The 22,747-nt window shown below is 44.4% G+C and overlaps 2 protein-coding genes across 5 annotated transcripts in view; one reads left to right on the top strand and one right to left on the bottom strand.

The window, feature by feature from the left end:
• Positions 1–7,037: 7,037 nt before the first annotated feature.
• Positions 7,038–7,890, top strand: MIXL1 (Mix paired-like homeobox; the record flags this gene model as incomplete). Its single annotated transcript, XM_084261787.1, has 2 exons — positions 7,038–7,367; positions 7,447–7,890. 2 exons carry the CDS (start codon positions 7,038–7,040, stop codon positions 7,888–7,890), a joined length of 774 nt encoding a protein of 257 aa, XP_084117913.1.
• A 3,619-nt stretch (positions 7,891–11,509) lies between these two features.
• The window catches only part of LIN9 (lin-9 DREAM MuvB core complex component), a gene marked incomplete at both ends in the record, with an annotated part of 42,501 nt that continues 31,263 nt past the window's right edge, over positions 11,510–22,747 (bottom strand). For 3 of the 4 annotated variants that reach the window (XM_084262412.1, XM_084262414.1, XM_084262415.1), the window contains 5 exons: positions 11,510–11,615; positions 12,809–12,906; positions 13,010–13,192; positions 13,569–13,694; positions 18,173–18,253. In XM_084262412.1, the coding sequence (XP_084118538.1) occupies positions 11,510–11,615; positions 12,809–12,906; positions 13,010–13,192; positions 13,569–13,694; positions 18,173–18,253 (594 nt within the window). The remainder of the gene's footprint in view (positions 11,616–12,808; positions 12,907–13,009; positions 13,193–13,568; positions 13,695–18,172; positions 18,254–22,747) is intronic. The other variant, XM_084262413.1, reaches the window with a different exon arrangement.

Genomic DNA, 22,747 nt, shown 5'->3' with positions numbered 1-22,747 from the left:
AGGGAAGACTTTGTGGGGTTTAATAGCATAAGAGCAGAGAGACAGTGGATCTGTGTTGGTATTGTAACAAGCAGCCAAGCTGACCAAGAAAGTTCTGATTCTATGTATTGTCTTATGGGTTCGAACCACAGCAGCAAAATTTGCTTCTCATTTAGAGCCTTTTCTCAAGACCCAATGAGGCAGGAGCTGTAACACACGCACACAAAAGAATAGGAACGTGAAATTCTCACAAAATCCATGCATTTCAGCAACTCACACACTCAGACTGATACCAACCACTGCAAGACAGGCACAGAGAATCTGAGGACTGTCACACGCCAAGCTGAGGTAGGAGGAACCCCTCATCCCATGCAGACGATGACGATAACAGTTCAGGAGTCTGCCAAGAAGAGGTACAAAAAGATGCCTTAACGCTGCGTGCTGAGCCCAAGGAGCCTGAAAAAGAAAGAGGGGGGACTGTTAGGAGCTTTCCTTACTGCTACTTGGTGCTATTAAAAGAAGATGTGGCTTCTCTGCTATATATCCCCCTGCCTTCCCCTGCCAGCCCTGCTGTGTGTCTGTCTTCTAGCTGCACCCTGGAAAGCTGCTTCTCCTAAGTAGGCACTGCATGAAAGGATCATTTCTTTTTCCTTAGCTTCTTTTGTTCTTTTCTTCTCCTTTGCAGTGTTGGTTTTTTTTTTTTTTTTGGTTGGTTTTGTTCTCTTTTAGGGTTTTTGTTCATCTGCAGAGATATTTTTCCCCTTTGCTTGTACAGGGAATTAATTAAACATCACCTGGAGCTGAGATCACCCAGAAATTTTATGTATCCACAACCACCTGAACCAACAGCTGGTATAAAATTCTTCACTAAGGAAAATATCCCTCAGAATGGGGTATGAGTAACACAATGAGCTCTATTAAATAGGGGCTTTAGGTTCTCCCAGAGCATCACGTGGTACAAAATCAGAGAAGGCGCAGAGATCAATTCCAAGGAGGAACTGCTCAAGCCTCGGGCTTGCTGCCACAGCAAGTGGTGTGGGACTGCCCACTCACTGCGGAAGCAACAGTGAGAGTCAGGTACACACATCCCGCCATTCTCGAGGTATCTCAAAGCTAGGCTGAGGTTTAAGTGTCTGTAAATTCAACCCTGAATATCCTCTGCCCTTTAACCAGCCTCTCAGCCTCTCCTGTCTCTGAGACAGCTTCCTCCCGGATTGCCCTTTCCTTCCCCTCTTCCCACCCCCACCATTTGCTCTTATCTCGCTCCCATTCCCAAATCCTTGATCTTCTCCCTCCCAAGGTAGAGAGCCAGCTGCCAGCCATCAGACAGGCTCTGCTCTTGCCCCTTTGCGAGGGACGGCTGGGTCCTCCTCTGAACCTGAGCATCTCACCCAAAATCTGTTCCTGTCGGGATTTAGCAAATGCAGCCCCTTGATCTTTTCATATGCATTTGCTAGGTCCTTACGCCTCCCCCACCGCTGCTGTCTTCAAGGCTTTCTGCGTGTCTGAAGCTCTTATCAACTCCTCAGAACAGAATACACGAATGGCACCACCGGGTCTTGAAGTCCCGTCTCACACCTCTCAGGAAATGGCTTACCCCACCAAGTCACATCCCCCTCCTAAGCACAGGGCTAAAGTCACAAGACACTATTAGTTCCTTGCTGCCAAAACCAGAGAGAGACACGGCGGTACTTTAGTTTTCAAAGGAAAATAGGCCGTGTGTGTGTGTGTGTCTGTGTGTCTGTATACCTGTGATCAGAGCCCAGCCAAGCAAGGCAGCCAGACACAGCTTCTTGTGACACAGGGTTTGTTTTGACCCCGTGGAAGAGGTGTGCATACACAGCTGCTGGGCAGCACTGGCCCTTCACTTTGCCATCTGGAATAACCAGTGGCACGGCAGCTGGGCTGAGCTGTGTCCTGCACTGGGGATTGATGCCACCAGGCTCTGACATCATTCTGGTTCTCCAATGTGATGGGCTCCATCACACGCTTCTTACTCTAGGTACGGAGCCCTGAAAAGGGTTCAGCCTTAAGCATGAGGGTGCCATCATCCACCCTTCTGAGACACAGAAGGAGCCTCTACAGCAATAATGCTTCATGGGCTGACTAGGAAAGGCCCTCTTCTCCATAGACTGCTGGTTCCCTGTCATCAAGGAGTCTGGGATCTGTTCTGGGACTCCTCTATGAGCAGAGGGTCCTGGGAAGAGCTCCAGTGAAGCAGAGTCCCCCTCAGCATCCCCCTGGGGCCCTGGCAAAGATGAGTTCTTGGGGACATCGCTGAACATCCATGAGCTCAGATCTCTCTTGAATCTCTTCAAGACGCCTGCACACTGTGCCACAGTGAGGACTGTGTGCACCCCACCTTCCCGGGCTCTTCCTTCTTGTAGCCATGAGGGCTAGAAACACAAACACTACAAAATGACAACTTCAAATAAATCATGAAGACGACATCACAGATCTCAGAACTCCACCTAAAAGCCTGAATGTGCCTCAATATATAGATCTTGATGTATGTATGTTGGGAATACCCAATAAACCTCTAAAAGCATTCGGAGGTCGCAAAGGGCTTTGTCACAGCGACTAGAAGCAATCAGAAGGAAATTAAGCATTCATCTAAAGATTTCCTCTTAGGCAGAAAGAAAAGCCCCTCAAAACCTAAGCCTAGTGTGCATTAATGATTCTTGCTGTTGGGGCCCTGCTAGAGAAGCTGGAAATTATCTGGCATTTTCATGCCAGCAGAAGCTCTGGAGCAAATGCAGTTACGTATGTGGCCATAAAACCCCCCTTGGTTTACAATTAATTTGATTTGAGAGGTAATTATACAGGCATTGCTTCTTCAAAATAGCTTAAATTTAAGCTGTGTTTTCACAGTAAAAATGTAGGCTTGTTTTTTCTTAGGCTTTCTCTAACACTGTGAAATCAGGCTTGTGCGACCACCGGTCCTTTTTTGGTCAGTCCCCTAAGATCAGCTTTTGAACCTGTGGGTCAGTTTTCAGTTAAAACTGATGTAGAAAAAGAGATCTCCAAGATACCGAGTCTTTGCCACTGTAGTCAGGTAGACAAGGCATCCCTACATTTGCACTACTAAAATGTTCCACCCCAGGTTTACACACCAGAGAATTTGCATTGGAAAAAATAAACAAATAAAAAATCAGCTTTGCTGGAAGGAAAAACTGTCACAAGAGCCATCTCCCTGCAGAGTCCTAGAAGGAAGGATGGAAGGGATGTGATGAGCCCTTCTAGGTTGTTCAGGGTGTTCCTGTGATGTCAGGAATTTGAACTTGTGGTTGCAAACCACTGCATGGCCAAACCCACCGTGCCTCAGCCCCTCCAGAGCCGCTCGTGTGCGTCAGCTGTCTAAAGGGGTGTGTTGGTCCCGGCAGCAAAGGTGCGACTGAACATCGTGCTGCCATCACGTGTTCTGGGATGCTTCCAAGCCCCAGCTCCCCAAATCACATAAGGCAGGATCTTAACCTGCACGTTTAAAAGATGACTTTGTGGCCCTCAACAGCCTGATTTAACATCCCCAGCCTGGCATGCAAAAGGCTGAAAAGCCAGTAAGCCAGCAAACCCTGTGTGGGGCCCATCTGCCCCTCCTTCTCCAAAATCTCAGCGCTCCAAGGCCTATCTTACCCTCACTGGATGCTTGGAGCTGGCAACAGAGACTCAGCGACATGTTCTCCACCTGAAGCTTAAAACTGTGTTTTCATTGCAGGCACAGGTGCATTTTTCGTTGTGAGAGCCCCCTCAGCACAGGCATCTCAGGGCAGAGGCATGACCAGCACGGACATCTTGAAGATACAGCAAGGACGAAGCAGGCTGTAAGCTCAGTTCTTGAGACAAGGTAGCAAAACCCCACACCTGCTCTTCCCTTATTATCTGAACTCCAGCCATCTTAATTTCAAAAAGCAAGCTACTTCTGGAGGTAGGTAATAGCTTCCACACCTTGAGGGAAGTGGTAGAACCCCCACTTTGTGCTTACACAAACAAAAGCAAGCGTGCAGAATGGGAGAGGACGGAAGCCTCTATGTCCTCCTAAATACTTACAACTCTTACCTAGGCACAGGTCCATGCAGATGCTGGCACTTACAAGGCATTGGAAACCTCCTCCTCAGACTTCGAGGGGCACAGCAGGATGCAAAACTTCTGGTTGGGGAAAGTGATCTCCACCGAACGCAGACAGGGTGCTTTTTCTTGCTGCAGGAGGCACGCTGCAGTACTTCACCAGCACTGCTTTTAGCACACTGGTGGGATGACACTCAGTGCTGTGGAGAGGCATACAAGTGTTGGGAGGGGAGAGAACTGACAGAAGAAAGCAAAGAGCAGTCTTTCATGCCATCCTGCTTGCCTAGGAATCAGCAAAAGCCTTCTACTCTGATGTGTACCTAACTCCACACTCTTTTGAGTTTACCATCACCCTTGCTTTTCTTCATTCTTAGATTTTTTCAAACCAAGCCAGTACTGGGGGGGAGTGGGCGGGGTGGGGGAAACTGAGGCAAGGAGAGTGGAAGTAAAGGGAGGTCGGGGCCGAAGGTGTGCAATGGAGAGCGGTGCAGCCAGGCCTGCCTGCAGCTGCCTCAGCCGCCCTGGCTCTGATCTGCTAGAAACTCCAACCGCCTGCCCGCAGCAGCTCGGTGTCCGAGCTGCCCACCCTGGATGTACAACTGTACACCCTGGGGGTACAGTTCAGGGCTGCAGTAAGAGCACTCGCTGTTCTTCCCACCCGACTGAGCCGCAGTAGCACAGGGGTACCTGCCCTGTTACGTACAGCTGCAAAACACAGCGTACCCACTGCGCGCGGCGGAACCAGTGCGCCAACACCACTCGGCGTACGAGACCTGCTGCAAACAAAGTTTAGGATGTAGAAGTTCTCTTTCTTCCACGATAACAAAGTCAGCTTTTACTAACGTGAGATCTACTTGCCCTGCTAAAAGCTTTCAGGCCCAGGAAGTATCCCCAGTCATTTCCCCATCAGGGGAAGAATATGTGCTCGGACGTGGTAATTACCAAAACACCTCCGATGCAGCCAAGTGCAAGGGGACGGAGAAGGCCTTTGGCCCCAAGGATGTCACAGCAGTCAGAGATCAAAGAGCCAGCCCATTTCCAGATTTATGAGTTGGGAATAGGTCTATTAGCTCCCAGTGTCTGCTCTTCCCGAAGAATGTATTCGATATACATAGCCAATGTAGTTGCTTTGGTGGGAAGTCTGACACTGAAAACCACCATGCTCCTGGGCAGTCCATCACAGATTTGTCCTCTTCTAACTCAGCACCAGGTGCAGGTGTCTGCAGTCCTAGAAGCACTCTCAGATGCACTCCCCTCACTTCCCTCCGGCTCTGCTTGGCAGTGCCCTCTCGCTTGTACGGCTGCCCCAGGCTTGTACAGCTGTCCCAGGCGCTGCTGGAGACCCACAGACAGTAAAAAAAACCCCCAAAAATCCAGACAACTGCTGTTACCGCACAGTTAATTTACCTGGGATTAGTTTCCTGGTCACACTGCTTGGACTCACGCACAGCGTAGCAACCCACTCACCTAAAGGGAAAGCAGCAGGATGGGGTGAATTGTGGCAGCCTGTGATCCCAGCAGCTACTTGAGCCTGAGCTGCTGCTGCTGAGGGAGAAACACACATGCAAGAATGAAAAAATCCACCATAACCAAATCCTAGAAACTAAAGGTGCAATTCAAAGCAAGGTTATAACCTTCAGGAACCCAAAGGATGCCGCCTCTCTATTCTGCATTATACAGGAAATGAATCTCTGTTTAGTGCTTCTCAACAAGCATTGTTTTGTATAAAACAGAGGACAATATTAATGACATAAATGTAATACAGAGCAATTGCCTTTAGGTGCCACCTATGGCATCTTCTAAATCTGCTCAGTGTCTGCAGAGAACGCGAAAATCCATCTGTCGATGCTTTTGGGATGACCACTCGGCGTAACTCCTCTCACCACTGTGCCCATTACACTGCTAACAAAGGATGCTGTACAAGTCTGGTGTTTCTGACTGCTGCTTGCAGACTGAAAGCCACAATTCCAGGAACAGCCAACCTAGAAATGTTATTAATGAACATGTGCAGCCCACAGTGGGCACAGAACCACGAAAGGTACAAACCCTTTACAAAAAGCCCTTACAAAAATGGCTGTTGATAACCAAAACATCGTTCTTTTGCACGAAGTCACTTTTTGTAGGAGATAATCCCGTAAAGCAAAAGGAGAGCAAACCCCTTGCCTACAGCACCGGGTGGCGGTCGGGCACGGCCTGTTGGAACACGTGGCCAACGTTTCGGTGCGAGACCCTTCCCTCAGAAACGCCGGGGCCCCGAGCGCAGAGGCATTAACAAGTGGGTGGAAAAGGTGACGGTGACACCCGGGTGAGCTGCGGGGGCTCTCCAGGGGCACTTAACTAGCATCTCAAGAAGAAAGAGATGTTTTTGCAGCGGGCACAGCGGGAGGCCGCGCACAGCTCGCAGCAGAGAGCAGCCGTGGGGCAGAGGAAGGGATGACTTTTGTTTGCTTTGAGTCTCGCACCACGGAGAACCCCCACTCAGCAAAGCAGACAGCTGCTGGAGCAGCCACCGCCGCGCAGGCGGCCGGGGGAAAGCAAACCCCAACTGTATTGGCCCAGGGGCCATGCTGGAAACAGCCCAGCGTCAGGACCAGGCCCTGCTCGGGGTGACAACCACTCAGCACCAAGCTGTTTTGCCCACATAAAGCAGATGCAAACCCCGCTCCTCTCTCCCCTTTACCCCTTGTTCCGTGCAAAGGGTCGCGGGCCGCCGGCCATCACCCACGCCGCCGGGCACGGATGGGGCTGCGGTGCCTCGGCCGGTGCCGAAGCCTCCGGGCTGAGCGAGGTCGGGGAGCTCGGGGGGAACAAGGGGGCGCGCCACGGGCAAGCCTGGGGTGTGGGGCTGGGCGGCTCAGTGGGGTGCCCGGACCTCCGCGCTCACCTTCCCCACGAGGCCGTGCCGGCCCCCTTCGTACCCCCGCCCCCGCCGAGCCCCCTCCCCGGCTATAAAGGGCGGCAGGACAGCCCAAGCCCCCTCCTCGCCCACCGCTATGGCTGCGATGCGCTTCGGGGCGGCCCCGGCGGAACCGGCCGCCTTCCCCACAGGCAGATGGGCGGGGGGCGGCGGGCCCGGCCTGCCCTCGCCCGCCGTCAGGGCGCTTCCTCCGGCAGAGCGGGACCGGCCGCCAGCGGGCCGGGCGGGGGGCGCGGCGGAGCCGTCGGAGGGGTTGCCGGCGGCCTCACAGCGTCGGAAGCGGACCAGCTTCACGGCGGCGCAGCTGGAAACGCTGGAGCTGGTCTTCCAGGACACCATGTACCCCGACATCTACCTGCGGGAGAAGCTGGCCGACGCCACGCAGATCCCCGAGTCCCGCATCCAGGTGAGGGTCGCCGGTCGGGTCGTGCCGCAACGCGCCGGGGCCGGCCCCGGCCGCCCTGACCGCCGCCCTCTCTCCCCAGGTCTGGTTCCAGAACCGGCGCGCCAAGTCCCGCCGCCAGCGGGGACCGCCCCGCCCCAGCCCCGCCGAGCTGCCCGCGCCGCCGGGCTACCCGCAGCCACCCCGCTTCGCCGCCCTGCGCGCCCCGGAGCGGCCCCGCTACGCCCTCTCCGGGGCGGCCCAGATCGTCCCCATGAAGGAGGAGGACTCCAGCCCCTACGACTGGCCGCCAGCCGCCGCTTTCCCTCCCGGTCCCGGCTTCGAGGGCTTCCCGCCCAGCCGGCCGGGCGGGGCTGGAGCCGAGGCCGCCTCCTTCGTGGGGCCGCCGGCGGCCGTGCCCTACCCGCCGGGCCGCGCCTTCTGCGGGCAGTATTCGCCAGTGTCGGACGCGGAGGACACGAGCGGCTACTCGGAGTCGGGCTCGGAGTGGGAGGAAAACGCCCTGGGCGCCTTCCGCACCCTCTGAGGCGGGGAGCAGCCACGTACCGCGCTACCTCAGCCCTGGCTCCGCGACTGTTGCACTTTATGCGGGAGTACCTGATGTAACCTATTTATTTAAGAGAGATACGGGTCGGCGCCATCGGCTGATGGCACCTTTCTACACTGCATTTAAAGATTGCCAGGAGCACGTTTTGTCTCCCTTTTTTACCCTTATTCAGCCGAAAAGCTAACCAAATCCACTGTGTTTTGGGCATGGGTGGTGGTCTTAGAAACGTATGAGAGTGGGATGGTCTGTCAGGACTTTTTGACAGAGAAAAAAAAGACAAATAAAAGTTTACATTTTTGCTCTACTTGTGTGTGGGACAGGGGTTCTTACCTTGGCTGACGTGGAGTACAGGACAGAGTTGGTAGAAATCCAGCTGTGGGTTTCTCTTCCCAGGTCCTAGAGGGCCACCTCTGCTACTCAGGTGTAAGAGACCTCAGGGACCTGAAGGACACAGGTTACAAAAACTGCCTTAGACCCTCCCTGACAGCATTTGCTCTTGATCTACTCTTAACAGCCACCCCCCCTCTCTGAAGGGGATAGATGCAATTTGTGGCTTGATGGAAACCCAAAGCCCCCACATCATTGTGGGTGTCTCAACTCAGCTGAACCACAGCTGAAGTGGCAAAGTAGAGAAGAGCAGAAGCATTTTGTGAGCATTGTAAAGACGTTTTAGCTGTGAATTTGAACACTGGGGACTAGCAGGAGCTGTGTCCGTGGTCTGTAAGGTGCTGAGTGGCTCTGCACTGCAAACACCAAAATGAGCAGTGACAGAAGCCTCCTCTGTCCTTCAGTTTATTACTGAAAGGGTATAGTATACATAGATATGCAGTTTGGGGGTAAGGGCAATTCCTCTTGCCAACAGAGCTGTACTTGACAGCATTCCAGAGTAACCTGTAAGACTCCAATCACAGAAGAGCACCTGGATGCCATAGGGTTCTGATGGGTTGGAAGCACAGTACTGGTGGCAGAAACACCCTGTGTCAGGAATTATGCCCCACAGAGTAAGCATCCCAGTGTGCAAAACCCCTCCCTGTCACCCCATAACATACCTGTGCTTGCAAGACCTGGGACAGCCAAACTGTTGGACTGCAAGCTTCTAAGGCTAAGTGGCATAGCAGGATTGCCAACTAATATTCTCCTAAAAACAGAGCTGTCCTGGGAAACAAGAAACCAACCAACCAATCCCCAAAGCAAAACCCAACCAAAGTCAGACTTGGGTGCCTAAGACCCCAGAAGTATTTACACATGGAAACAGAAAATGAGACTGATTTCTTAGGGATGCAGGGTGAATTCAAGCTTGTTAACTGTAAGAAACAAAGCCTAACTTGTTCCACTCCCACAGGCTAAATTACAACAGTTGTAGTGAGTTCTTGACATGCTTACTACACTTGGGCTGCAGTCAGCAGAAAGTCATATTTGCTACTGTATTTCACCAGAACTCTGCACCATTCACTCTGACCCAACATACTGGTAATTGAGGGGCAACACAGCCTCTTGAAGAGGAGCAGTGGGTATTACATTGCCTGCATGTTGGCCAAACATGACAATATGTGGTGTACTCTTGCTGCAAAGTATGTGACTTCCCAGTATGCTACGTTACCTCACAATGATTAAATAACCCACTTCAACATCTTTTGTGTTGGAAAGAGTGCATTTAAGCATGCAGATACCTATGGAATCAGAGTTAAGAACAGAGCACAAGGGTTATTACAGTGCAGTCATGAAAAGCAGGTTCACAAATCCTCTTTGCCAGACAGCAGGCTTGGTATAGACACCTACCAGCATCTACAACTTTCTCCTTCCAGTTTGGGGTGCTCGCTATCAACAGGGCCAAGCTAGCTTCCCTGATTGCCATGTTTCCTACTGGGAAGTCCCATGCAATAAAAGCATAAACAGTAAGTACACGAGCCAAGTCCACAGGCTCATGCAGTAAGCCAGCAAGGAAATGCCAGCACCAGTGCCCAGCTCACCTGGCAGCAAGCAAGTCTGGTTTGCTACACAGGGAAAACTCACAGGAAAGGTGAGCTCCTCTTCAGCAGCCCAGCTGCCAGAAACAACACACTATTTGGTGTAAGTAAACAGCAAAGGGACAGTTTCTTGTCCCCAAATTGGTTGCAGCTCACGTTAGGCACCATCTGACTAAGCCTCCGGCCCTTCAGTTCGGCTATGGCAGCTTTTGCTTATTTTTAAAATAGCCCTTACAAAGTTCATAAATACCTTTTAAAGGAGGTACTCCCCTTGTCAGAGCCATTCATCTACAGCATTTAAACTACCAACCCCACAAAAGATTACCTGAGACCAGCTGCAAAAGAGTTTGCGTTTTTGTGAAATATATCGACTCTCATAGGTCAATTTATTCAGAGTTACAAATTTCATCGAGAATAAAAGATTTATGCATTTATCTTAATTAACAGAACAAGTTTAGCTAAATATAAACTCTGCACTAAACTTTTGCAGTGGCACAATACCAACACAGAATACAGAAGCATCTTTAAACTATACAAAATTTTAAAATTGAAAATAATCCTGTTTACATATTCTTTATACATTAACATATAAAAAGCCTCATTTAATGAGACATCTACAAGAATCAAACCCATCTCTACAGCTATCTCTGAAAATTTGTATCTGGAAACAATTCATTACACAGAAGCTTTACAAGACTCTTTAAAACAAACCAATACACACTTTTTACAAGATTAACATTGCAAAAGATACTCATAGGCAGGTTGTCACTTCTTACTTTTCACTTTACCTCACTGGTTATCATTAGTTATAAAAATCTTCATATTTATATACGTTGGGTATCATTGGATAACCAGTCATCCAATTTAAAAAGTTGTGCAAAACCAACAAAAATTTGGAAAAACAATATGTTTAACCATTCATTTATATAAAATACCAACTAAAGCACTTCTGCCCTGCATGAAGGGAAAAAGCCATAACCAATCTCTTTCTAAAAAGTTACCAGTTACATTTTTCTATTCCTTCATTAGACTCCTTCTATAAGTTATGATAAATTAAAAATTCCAAGGAGAGACTTGACTGATCGATAGACCTGCTCGACATCCTCAGGCTTCCAGCTTCTGTTTGCTGTCCGTGTCCTGCTGCTGCAGCTGGGAACACTCGGCCTGCCTTGTCACCAGGCTACCTGAGGGCTGAAAGGGCAGCTCCAGGTATCTCCGCAGAAGCACGGCTCTACATAACAAAGACCCGCGGCCGGGCTACTGATTTGAGCCATTTCCTCTTCGTCACTTCTAACATACCAGGAGAGCCCAACAGCAGGAGGTGTGCAGAATTCATCTGAACTTCTAAAAACTTAAGTTCAAGTTATATGAAAGTATGTCTTTAAGTTTATTATAATAAATGCAATTACTAAGAGATTACCAGTTAGCAAAACTACCGTATGTGAATAACAATTGGAGAAATCTAGCATAACGCTGGCCAGTAATGCTGGTTTTCTGAAGAAGCAGATACAATACAATAAAAGGAGAGGTTTTCTTTTCCCTTATCTTCTGGTAGTTAGGGTATTTGGTGAAGCCTATATAAAGGAAGAGGATTTTCCAAAACTACTTGCTGTACACTTGACAAGGTTTTTTCAGTCTCTGTTGGTGTTATTAGCTGCAAAAGCATGTAAATTTCCCATCTGGCTCAGGCCACTCTGAATATGTGCAACATGGATCTCAACATTATTCTGAAAACAACTACAGAAAGAAGGAAAAAAAAAAGTGTTAAACCCCACATTTAAAAGTTGTGCCTGAGTATTTCTGCAGTGAAAGCTAAGGTACAAACATAGCCAGTACAAGGATTCTATGAATCAGGGTAGTACATACTAATGCAACTACACTTGACAGACACTGTACAAGGGCTATTTTCACATAACAGCTGCATGAAACCGAGAGTTGCTGACTCAGCTGCTTTAGAGAAGGCTTTAACACCACCAGAGTTAATGAAATTAAAATACTATGAAGAGATGCTAAAATACGCCAGAGAAGTACAGTGAAATGAAAACATCACGTTCTGTATACATCCCCTTAGCTGAATCTGTGTGCTATAAAACAGTGTAACATTTTTAAATCAAAAGGCCATCCTAATATCTTTTGGGAAAAAACGTGCAGCCTCCTATTATTCTGTAGTAATATGAGTATAAGGAAATACTTCATATTTAGATACACGTTCTAGATTATGTAATTTAGCAGTATTGTAATTAAAATAACCAATCTAAACAAAAAAACAACCTGGCCACAAATTGCAGTGTATGCCAAGCAAGTATTACTACATTCCTGCTTTTTATATTTATTTATAATGCTTCCTTGGGCACCTACCTGTGACAACTATTGAAAAAATGGCCCATCTAGACTAGATGTGCCTTTGATCTGGCACAATGTGGCTGCTCTTCTGGTTCCTGGTTTAAAATATTGCTAATGGAAGCCATAATCATCTCGTGCCAGCTTTTGAAATTCAGACAAGAGACAGAGTAGCTATGCAAAAAGAATACTGAAATTGTACTGTTCTGTAGTTTAAAGAACTTACAATGTATTTACTGGGGGGATTTCATAGTCTGAAAGCCTTCTAAAAATCAGGTATTAGTTGTCATAAATGACTGAAAAGCAAGAAAGTCTAGTTGTCGCTGCATCAATTTAGCACTTTTTAAAAGAAATTTTGAGTCTCAGGTCCCTTCACTGATAGGTGAAACAGAAAATTGCTAGTTTCAAACAGAAAATTGCTAGCTTCACACTCCCTATAAGAAGTCCTCTTTTAAATGGGGCCATTCCTGTAAGTAAAGTTACCAGATTAAATCCCTTAATTACAACCAATGTTCACCTCTAAAACACAGTAAGAATTGCTTACTGGCACAAAATGCATAATTAAGAATTAAATATTTAAAAAGTAATACCTGATATTTGAGGAGTCTATTGAGTTCTTAATGTCATTTAATGAATCTGTTAGTGATTTAAATTCAAAGGAATTCAGGTCACCTCCTTCTGCTAGACACTGTAGAAGAAAACAAAAAGCCTTCTCATAGTTGGGCGCAAAGAAACCAGCAGAGCATTAATACTATTTCATGGAAGAAACTATTTCTTGGCAAACATTTTACCTTAATTTGCAGTAATATTGCTGTAAGCCTAGAGATAAGATCGGTTAAGTTTTCACTCTCAACACAAAGCTGTCCTGTTGTCGAAGAATTTGCTTGCCTCACGATCTCCTGAGCTTCCTCTTCACACCTACGCCTCAGATCTGTTGGCTGGTCAGCAGGCTGGAGGCCTTGGTCAGGAGCAAGCTGTGTAGGTAATAAGGAAGAGAAGTCAAGAGTAAAGATATCCTTGGCATTTGGTCTATGTGTGAAGTGACAAATGCTTTCAGAGAGAGTACACATGTAGTATATATAGTACACAGTGTTTTTTGCTTTATTTACATACAAGTAGGTCTATTTCAAAACTGGCCACTGGTATCAGCAAAAGTGTCTGCATTCTGGCAAAAGAGCCAGAGGCACACAGACAAAGGCAGAGACAGAGAAGGAATCCAATACATCTAATACTAGTTTCATGTCAGTCACCTCCATCTGTGCTCCAGTCCCAAGAAATTCTAATTATTATTTTCTTTAGCTTAGGTTATGCAAAGCCAACGAGTACACACAGGTTCCAGCAACATCTTACCTCATAACAATACTGCTGAACTTTATGCAGAACTTTATTTAAGTCTTTGTTTAGCTGTTCTAGATCTAACACAATGGTTGCGTATCTCCTCTGAAACTCGATGCCTATTGGCATAGAATAGGATTTCTGGGGAAGAGACAATGCACAGTGAAGTTAATGCACATTCATCAAAAAGGAATTTCCACCTGAAAACAATGTTTAAATATTTGAAATACCCATGCATAATACAAAAATATTATGATACAAACCATTAAAAATGTGGTATCACAATTTAAAACTCCAAGTGACAACTGTGTAGTAACTACCATGCTTTTACTCTCTTCATAAAGCACCACGATAACCTGTGGTGGTAAGTGCTACAGAAGGGAACTGTGGTCTGACCTGCTGCTTTCTCCTGTAGCTGGGTACAGCTTCTCTCTACTCTATGAGCAGAAAACTATCCTGTCAGTAGGAGAACAGTACAGGAAAATATGGCCATGATCACCTCTGCAGCAGGATGGGATGCACAGCTGCCTAGCAAATTAGCAGTCACTTGAGAATGACTCAGTGCTACATACTTTCTGTTACAGGTAACAGTTCTGCCAAAAACAAGTTACTAGAGCTGCTATTTGGTAACATAAGTATTTTGGGCAAGTACACTTTAAAAAAACCCCACCCACCCAGAATACAGTACTTTTTTCTTAGACTGTTTTCAGAACGTGTCTCAAAAGTGGGTGATACCTACAAAACTGAAAACATAGAATATATTATAAAATTTCCTCCACAAATGGCTTCTTGGGAGATAAGCTGGATGTCTTCCACCACTTCTCATCCACAAGGTCTGAGATACAGGTACCTCATACAGTCAAATCCGTAGCTGTATGTCCTGGTTTCAGTTAGACTAGAGTTAATTTTCTTCCCAGCAGCTGGCAAAGTGCTGTGTTCTGGATTCAGGAGGAGAATCAGGTTGGTAACACACTAATATTTTAGTTGTTGCCAAGCAGTCAAGAACTTTTCAGTTTCTCACACTGTCCTGCCAATGAGAAGGCAGGGGGTGCGGAAGAAGCTGGGGGTGGGTAGGGGAACATCCAGGACAGCTGACCCAAACTGCCAAAGGGCTAGTCCACACCATCTGACATCATCCTCTGTATATAAGCGGGGGGTGATTCCAGAGGTGGAGCAGCTTGGGAACTAGCTGAGCATTGGCTTCAGGTTGTGAGAAATTGTGCTGTGCAGCACACTTGTTTTGTATATTACTTTTATTTTCCTTTTCTGTCCTATTAAACTGCCTTTATCTCAACCCACTAGTCTTACAGTTCCCCACATCCTCCCCCCCCTTTCAATTCTCTCCGATCCCACTAGGGGCAGGAGTTGGAAGAAGCAAGCAAACAGCTGTGTGATTGTTCCAGCTGCCAGTGGGTTAAACCACAACACTATAAGATTTTCCCCCAGGAGATAAAGCAAATTTTAAAGTCAAGAGCCTTCATCAGGAGGATCCAGGTCAAAACCCTCAAAATTAAGGCTTCAGTTATCAGTTCAAAGTTCCTCATTAAACTTTATCACTGAAATGATCTCCAAGGATTTACAAGCCCAAACACCAAATAGGCTTTAAACTAACATCGTAACTTCAGAATTCACCTATGAGCAAATGGGAAACCAGCCTAAAGTTTGACATACTTCTGGTAGCTCTGGAACCTACAGAAAAAATTGGGAACTTTCAGACCTTCCTCAGTGACCAATGCAGACGATTGTGAATTCCTCATGAGAGGAAAGGCTAAGGGAACTCTATGCAAGTGACAAGAGAAAGACTTCCCAGCACCAGCACTACTTCTGATCCAGAAGCAACCCAAGATCTGGAAATGCTGACAAACAGCTGAACTAGCAGACAAAAGACGAATGGCTTTCAGTGGATGGGAGCAGATACCATCTCTGTGTCCTGGTTTTTGTCAGGATGGAGTTAACTTCTTTTGTAGCAGCAGATGGAATGCTGTGTTTGAGAGTTCAAATGAAAGCAGTGCTGATAACACCCTGATGGTTTTAGTTGCTGTCAGACAGTCAAGGACTTTCTCAGCTCTTTGTATTTCTCTATTCATGAGAAAGGAGGGGCGAAGCCAGGTCAGGTGACCCAAACGGACCAAAGAGAGTATTCCATGCCAATTACGTCCTGCTCAGTTTAACAGGGGGCTGATGGGAGGAGGAGGGGGCGGCTCCAGGACCCACGGTTTTTGGGGGACAGTCAGGTTCCGGGACGGCTCTGGGTGGCACGGCCTGAGTTGTGGGTTCGGTGAGAAACTGCATTGTGTATCAACAGTTTCATATATTCTTTGCTCTAAAGTCCTGTTAGCATTGTTGTATTTTATCTTTCTGCTATCTTAGTAAACTATCCTTACCCCAACCCACAGGCCTTTTGGTTTCTTGGTTTTGGGGTTGTTATTTGCCTCTTTTCCCTTCCCTTGCCTCACCCCCCCGCCCCCTCTCCCGGCTCTTTTCCTTTAAAGAGCAGGCAGCTGTGTGGATCTCGGCTCTCAGCCGGGGTAAAACCACAACACTGTCACTGAGCATATAACATGCTTCTCTAGAATGACTTTACCTCAAGTTTACTGCAGGTCAAGTGAAAAAATTAACTTGCCATCCTTTTTTGATTTGCTTATCCAAATGGCTATCAGAAAAGTGTTTACTGGTTTATGTACACAGTAACTTGTTTACAGCCTGCAACCAAGACAAGTATAGTGATGTCAAGATGCTAACTATTAAAGAAATAGGAAAAGTGCAGTTACATGCATTAATGGGTTCTTCTCTGAAGGCATCCCAGGCCTCATGTAACTTTGTTATTATTATTGCCAGCTAAAAATGTCCTGCATTCAGCACCAGTTCTGATTTTGGTCACTTCTGTTTATTTCTATATATATGTGATCCATCATTTAAAAAACGTCCCTGTTAAGGGATTGCTGTGAACCAGAGGTGTTACTCTAGCAATTATTACATTACAGTTGTGTGAATTATTATGGAAGCCTGACATTTAAACCATATTTGAATGAAACCAAAGAATTCTATTTTATTTGTGTTCATGTATTATTATTAGATGTTTGAGTGGACTGGTATCAGAAGATTCTTGTTCGAAGAAAATATCTTTTAAAGGAGAAACAACATATACTCAGCGACATACACACAGTTGGGATTGCCAGGGGACAAAGAAGATTAGAAGACAGGCTAAGAATATGGCCCAATAGAAAGGTATCTATTTTTATCAGGACAGCCTGGAATAGTAACAGAGGTTGCTTTATGATTACTGGTTTACAAAGGAAGCAGCGCAAGGGATGAATTTCAGAAGTATCTCAAAGTTCTTATCTAGGCTACAACTGAGCTAAACCATATAAAATTTAATGCTTATTTATATATCCTCTTCTTCCCTGTTGCTTTTTTCCTCTTTCAATTTTGTGGAACAATAAAGGAAATTAACAATACAGTTAACTTCAGACTTAGCTGAGTGACACATTAAAATCTGGCTTCTTGTCAGAGGAAGGCTATGTCATTCTTGTGGATTTCTTTATCTATGCAGAAGTACTAATCTCAGTAAAAACAAACTAAAAAAACCTTTGCCTTAAGAAGAATTAGTAATTTGTCAGTATCAGAGTTACAGGTTGCAGTGGTATGTTTTAATTTTGCAGCTTTCTGCATCTATTGTAATTATTAATATGAAAAAATTAAAGACCAAACATTTGATGCACAGGAAAAAATAATGTGGCAACTGAAACAATAAGGTGGTTTTGAAGAGCAGTGTCACAACACAAAGTAACAAAAATACAGAGACACAGGGATGGGGCAGTAGGAAGCAGAACAGAACATGCACATGATCACTGAAGGGACAAAGAAATCTTACCACAATAAATCAAATTCTTCAACATTCAAATATTTTAAACACACAAAAAAAATCAGCCTTTTCGTTTCAAGAAATAAAAGGGATTCTTCTTTCTCCCCACAAACCTTTATCCTTTCCTTTTTACACTGTAAGACAACTGCCTGAATGGATGCTAGCAGAAGGTTGAGACTGATAGCTTTCTACTGTCAAGTTGATTGATAGCCATGACTGATAGAAGAGGCATTCTTATCATTCTGATTTCCTAACTGATGATTAGATAAGGCCTAGCAAGAAAAACTATTCTGCTGCTGCTAATTATGCTGTAGCTGCTCTGGTGTCATAATTTTAAATGGCGGTCAAGGGTACTCAGAGCTTTTTACAGAAAAACTCTGAACTGAGTCATTGTTTTAGCCAGAAAGCTAAATAAGTACCTACCATCTACAAAACAAAATTGTGATGAATGTCTTGCCATATAACTTGCACCCAAGATTCTCAGAGCATAGTATTTCCTTACTTTGTGTCAACTGACACAGACTATTCCAATGTTAACATTAATCGGATTCCAAATCATCCTGCTTTCAAAGGAGAATGGTATTTGAAACAAATGACCTCTCTAACTTGACCTTAAAAAAATAATTAAAAAAATTTCACATTATGGAAAGCAATAATACTCAGCTTTTATTTATACTCTAGCTTTAACTGTACCTATCTGCATTAGCTGTTAAAGCATGTCCTGCATTAAGAATTGAAAAAAGAGCATTCTCACCAGCTTTTCTGCTTCTGTATTCATATCTCTCAATTGTTTGATGTGTTCCTTCTTGATCATAAGGATTTTCGATAACCTGGTCTAAAAGAAAGGAACTATTTTTAGAATTAATAGGTCCTTAAGCAGTTTTAAAATGCCATAGAAATTCAAGGTAATAAAATCTGTGTTTCTTTCATGATTTCTTAGCTCATCAAGTAAAGATACAGAAAAAAAATTCAAGTCATATTATAGATTTTCCAGAGATTTTTAAAGTGTTTTCAAGTACCCTAGAGTAAAGAATGCTAAAGTCCATCAGCTGAAATTCCCTACGTGAAGATTAACATAATTTCTGTTCAGTTAGAGGCTGAAGAATCAAGACACTCCCTTTTTGCAGCCTGAAGGAGAGCAAAGGGTGTTATCATGCACTACAATTAATATCACTCACCTTACATATCTTTTCTCACACAGTTCTCAGCTGCACTCTTCACCGAGCACTAGCCCTTTGTGTACATTCCTGCAGTAAAACCTGGTAGGGAGACTAGATCTATTTTATAGAGAACAACTCTGCACTGTCCATTTCCCTCTGTCATAATGGGAATACCCTGTTTCTGCTGCCCTTGGGACCTAGCAGGCTGAAGTGGAAGTCTCTGGGTATCCTCAACACACACCTATCATTCCTAAGAGTATCCATGCTCTCTAGGGCCCTCCAGAGAAATCCTAGCTCCACTACAACCAGCAACAATTTTATTACTGATATAAATAGAGCAAAGAATTCAAGTGTTATAAATCTCAAAGGGTCTAACAGCATCCTAGCAGTGGAACACAGGACTGGGAGAAATGGGAACTCCAAGATACATCCGTGCTTGCATATAGTTCCCTTTGTTAATTTTCAAGTTCTGTCTTAACATAGCCAGGTTTCTTGCTCTTAAAAGTTCTAATGGAAAATTGTTTCAGGACCTCTTCTAGCTAATTATTCCATGTTAAAAAGATTCTTGCTCACTTCATCGAAATTTGTTCTGTTTCTCTGCTAAATATAGGTTCTCCTTCCTTGTATTTACCCCTGCTTATTCAGAGACTGTAGGAGCATCTCTTCTCCATGGTTCAATAACTAGACTAATCACAACCCAAGCCTTTCCACTCTCCTCTCCAACAACAATCTCAATCTCTTCAATTTCTGTGGCCCTTTCTGTAGCTTTTCTCCATTCCCTGCCATCTTCCCTGAATGTGAGGAACAAGAAGCCTGCACCAGTATTCCAAAGGGCAGATCCGTAAACCAGCATCAGTACTTCTCTCTTTATACCACAAATGCTTTGCCAGATGCCTCTTATGAATAGATGCCAAGCCATGGTCAGACATGTAGTGGCACTACTGCACAGGTTATCATTCTTCTAATTCTAACTGCTCCTTTCTGGCCTTGTGCTGTCCCCAGTGCCCATGCTAAGCCAGCACTTGCACTTTTGCAGCTACATGAACCACCCGGTCAGGGAACTGATCATGATGAAACAATACATTTGGAAGAAGAGAGAAAAGTTTTAAGATGTTACTTGTGAGCTGGATTATCTCTCTGATCTAGTTTCTAACATACCACATGCATACTCACGTTGGCAAAAAAAACACCTGGGAGGAGGGAAAACACTTGTCTGCCATCTGCCACTGCAGCCAAAAATTACTCATCAAGCTCTGCTGTCGTCACCATCCGGCAACTGCCTAACACGTCTAAGCCCTTCTACTTCATGAACCTGGTGAGTCCCCAGCTGAATGCAGAACTTATTATCTGTCCCCAAAACTTGCAAGGTATTTGATGCTTCACTTCTACTTTGATTTTCTTCTTTGATTTACTTCTACTTTATATTTGAGGATGCAGGACCCTAATTCTTTAGATCATGAACTTGTTCATCCTATTCCCAGATATACTCCAGTGGTAACCAAGATAATCTGATTCTTTCCACAGTAAATCCTGACCTTTCACTTTACCTATGACGCCTACCAACTTTCTCTCATTGGTGCATTCTATTAAATAGCCTTCCATATTCATTTGCCAGTATCATCACTGAATTCTTTAGCTCAGTTCAACCCTATTTTCCTCGAGAATGTCTTGCCTAATAGCTCTATTTTCAACATAACTCATCCTGTTCACTGTTTTAATTAAACAGGACATGAGTTTTTATTTCCACATTATAAGAGACTAAGTCACAACCCAACCAATATATTTAGATTTGTACTTCAGATTTAAGTGAAAAGAATATTTATGAGAACACAAGCATTTCAAAGCAATAATTTACTACAGAATAAGTTTTCAAAATTTTCATAAGCAGCAAAGTAAAAAACCCAATATCGATTTTCAGATGTTTTTTCCTCCTGCATTTAATTTCAGATCACTCCTCTTTCTGCAGCAGACCCAGATCGCTTTTCTGAACGTGCTGCATCAACATAGTTCCCTCTACCGGACATGCAGCAGCCCTGCAAACAAACAATCTCGTTTGTCCTAGGACTGCTCAGTTCAATACTGTCTACAATGTTATCTACAGGGTTTTAAAGTTTATTACTTGTTTATTGTTGACTTCATTCTTAATATTGTAATGCTACTTTTCAAGCCATTCTTCTCTTAATATGTGTTTGTCCATAGTAAAACTCCAAAAAGAATAGCACTCTGATGCCAAAATATAAACATGGAGAAATTTTTAGTATAAAGATTTAGAAAAACGAAGTTGCCAGTGTAAAGCTATAATTAAAATAGTTGTTACAAGTCCAATGTTTGCTTACAATTGCAAGTTATAAAGAGAATAATCCTAGCATTTATTTGTCAGCATCCACACATGATAGTTAATTTGAAGCTATGGGGCTGAATTGAAACTTTATTCCCAGTGTGCTACTTTTCCTGTTTTGTCCAAAATAAAGTTTTCTCATGAAGCTGTTTATTCATCCTGTCATAAGGAACTGCCTGGCAACAGCTCTCCCGAAAACCTTCTTTGATTCAGACATTTTCTGAATCACCATTAAATCAGAACGAGCTGATATTAATTATCGCACCAGCGTATAGGGAAGGCCAGAACAGTCACCATTAACATACAAATACATCTGAACTGGCGAATGCAGCGAAACCAATAATCAGTATTCACTGGTCTTATGTATTTCAGAACATGAAATGTCATTGCCTTCCTTAAACTTCTAATAAAAGTAGATGTTTAAAATGCTAGGCATGAAAATAATGCACAGTCTTTCAATAAATTCTTTTAAGCCTCAGAATTCCTTATAAAAAAACCCTAGATAAAGTATTGAACTGATCACACAGCAAATGCCAAAAGCCTGTGGCTTGATTGTCAAGACTTTTGAACAAAACCTTCAAGCAAAAAAACCACATTAATGCAGTATCTTTGCAAAACGCCATTTGTAGTAAGAGTTTTAGGGGTTTGAACTCAGATTTCCTCACCAATAATAATGTACCACTAAGTGTGATTAAAGTTACACTTTTTTTCAGATCCAAAGTACAGAAGCAATATCAAACAGATCAGTTTGACACACTAAATACTTGAGAAGTTCAATACACCTTAGTGACCCAGTTTCATTGATCGTGCTCAGCAACTCCAGTACGGTAGCTGCAGATAGCACAGCAGCATAAACAAAGACCGTGTCTTTTCCACATTTCAATTTTTAACATCATTAATGTTCTAGCAACTACATCTATTCTCAATTTTCTTAGCTAAGCTAGATGCCAAGCCATCATTCTCCAAATGAGCTTCATACAGGAAGTTTCCCCTAAACCCCTGCATATTCTGTTAAATAAAATTCATTATGCAGAATGGCCAATATACTAGTGTCTCATGAACACTACAGACACAACTGGATTCTTTTCACCAATCCCAGGCAGTTTAAAATTTGAGAAGCACCTAGCAACATTATTTCTCAGTTCTTAATATTTTAAACAATCTCCTTTAACACATTCAAAACAGCTTTAACTGTTAAGGCATTCACAGATCACAAGCTATGCTGACATGAGCAATTGCATTCTTCCATCATCCTGAAGAGTAGCTTGCTTCAATGAGTTTTGATATTTCATGAAGCTCAGTTTCCTAACAATGTTTGCCTGGGCTCCTCTGAACTCCACTGAGGTATTATTTCATAAAAGATGAAGACAAAATATAGCTTTCTTATCTATAACACAAATGTTTGCTTTCAGAAATAAATGCCTTTCTTCTCCAAGAGTGCAGGACACCAAATAACAAAGTACAGTATTATACAATGTGATCATACACATGGACAAGTGTTCTTTGCATAACACAAGTATGTTTTAAGTAATAAAAATGTCTTTACACTGCACAAAAGTTTGCAAGTAGAAGTGATATATTTTTTCAGACCAAGGGGCAGACACGCTTTTGGAGACATAAGACCTTCTTGCGGCTTGAAGAGCAGCGGATTTCAAAGCTTATGAACAAGTGAGAAAATTAGGAAGAGAGGAGGGAGCAAGACAGAAATATTTATTAACATATTTTTAAAAGTTAACTTGGCTATCACCGTATCTGTCACAAATCAACAGAAGGTCATATAGCTGCAGAAGAATTGGCAGAATAAACACAGAAGGACAATACACAACAAGAT

Source organism: Gallinula chloropus, assembly GCF_964237585.1.
Source record: "Gallinula chloropus genome assembly, chromosome: 3".
NCBI lineage: Eukaryota > Metazoa > Chordata > Aves > Gruiformes > Rallidae > Gallinula > Gallinula chloropus.
Note: the sequence above shows the minus strand (reverse complement) of the source record. Positions and strands in the feature narration are given on the sequence as shown.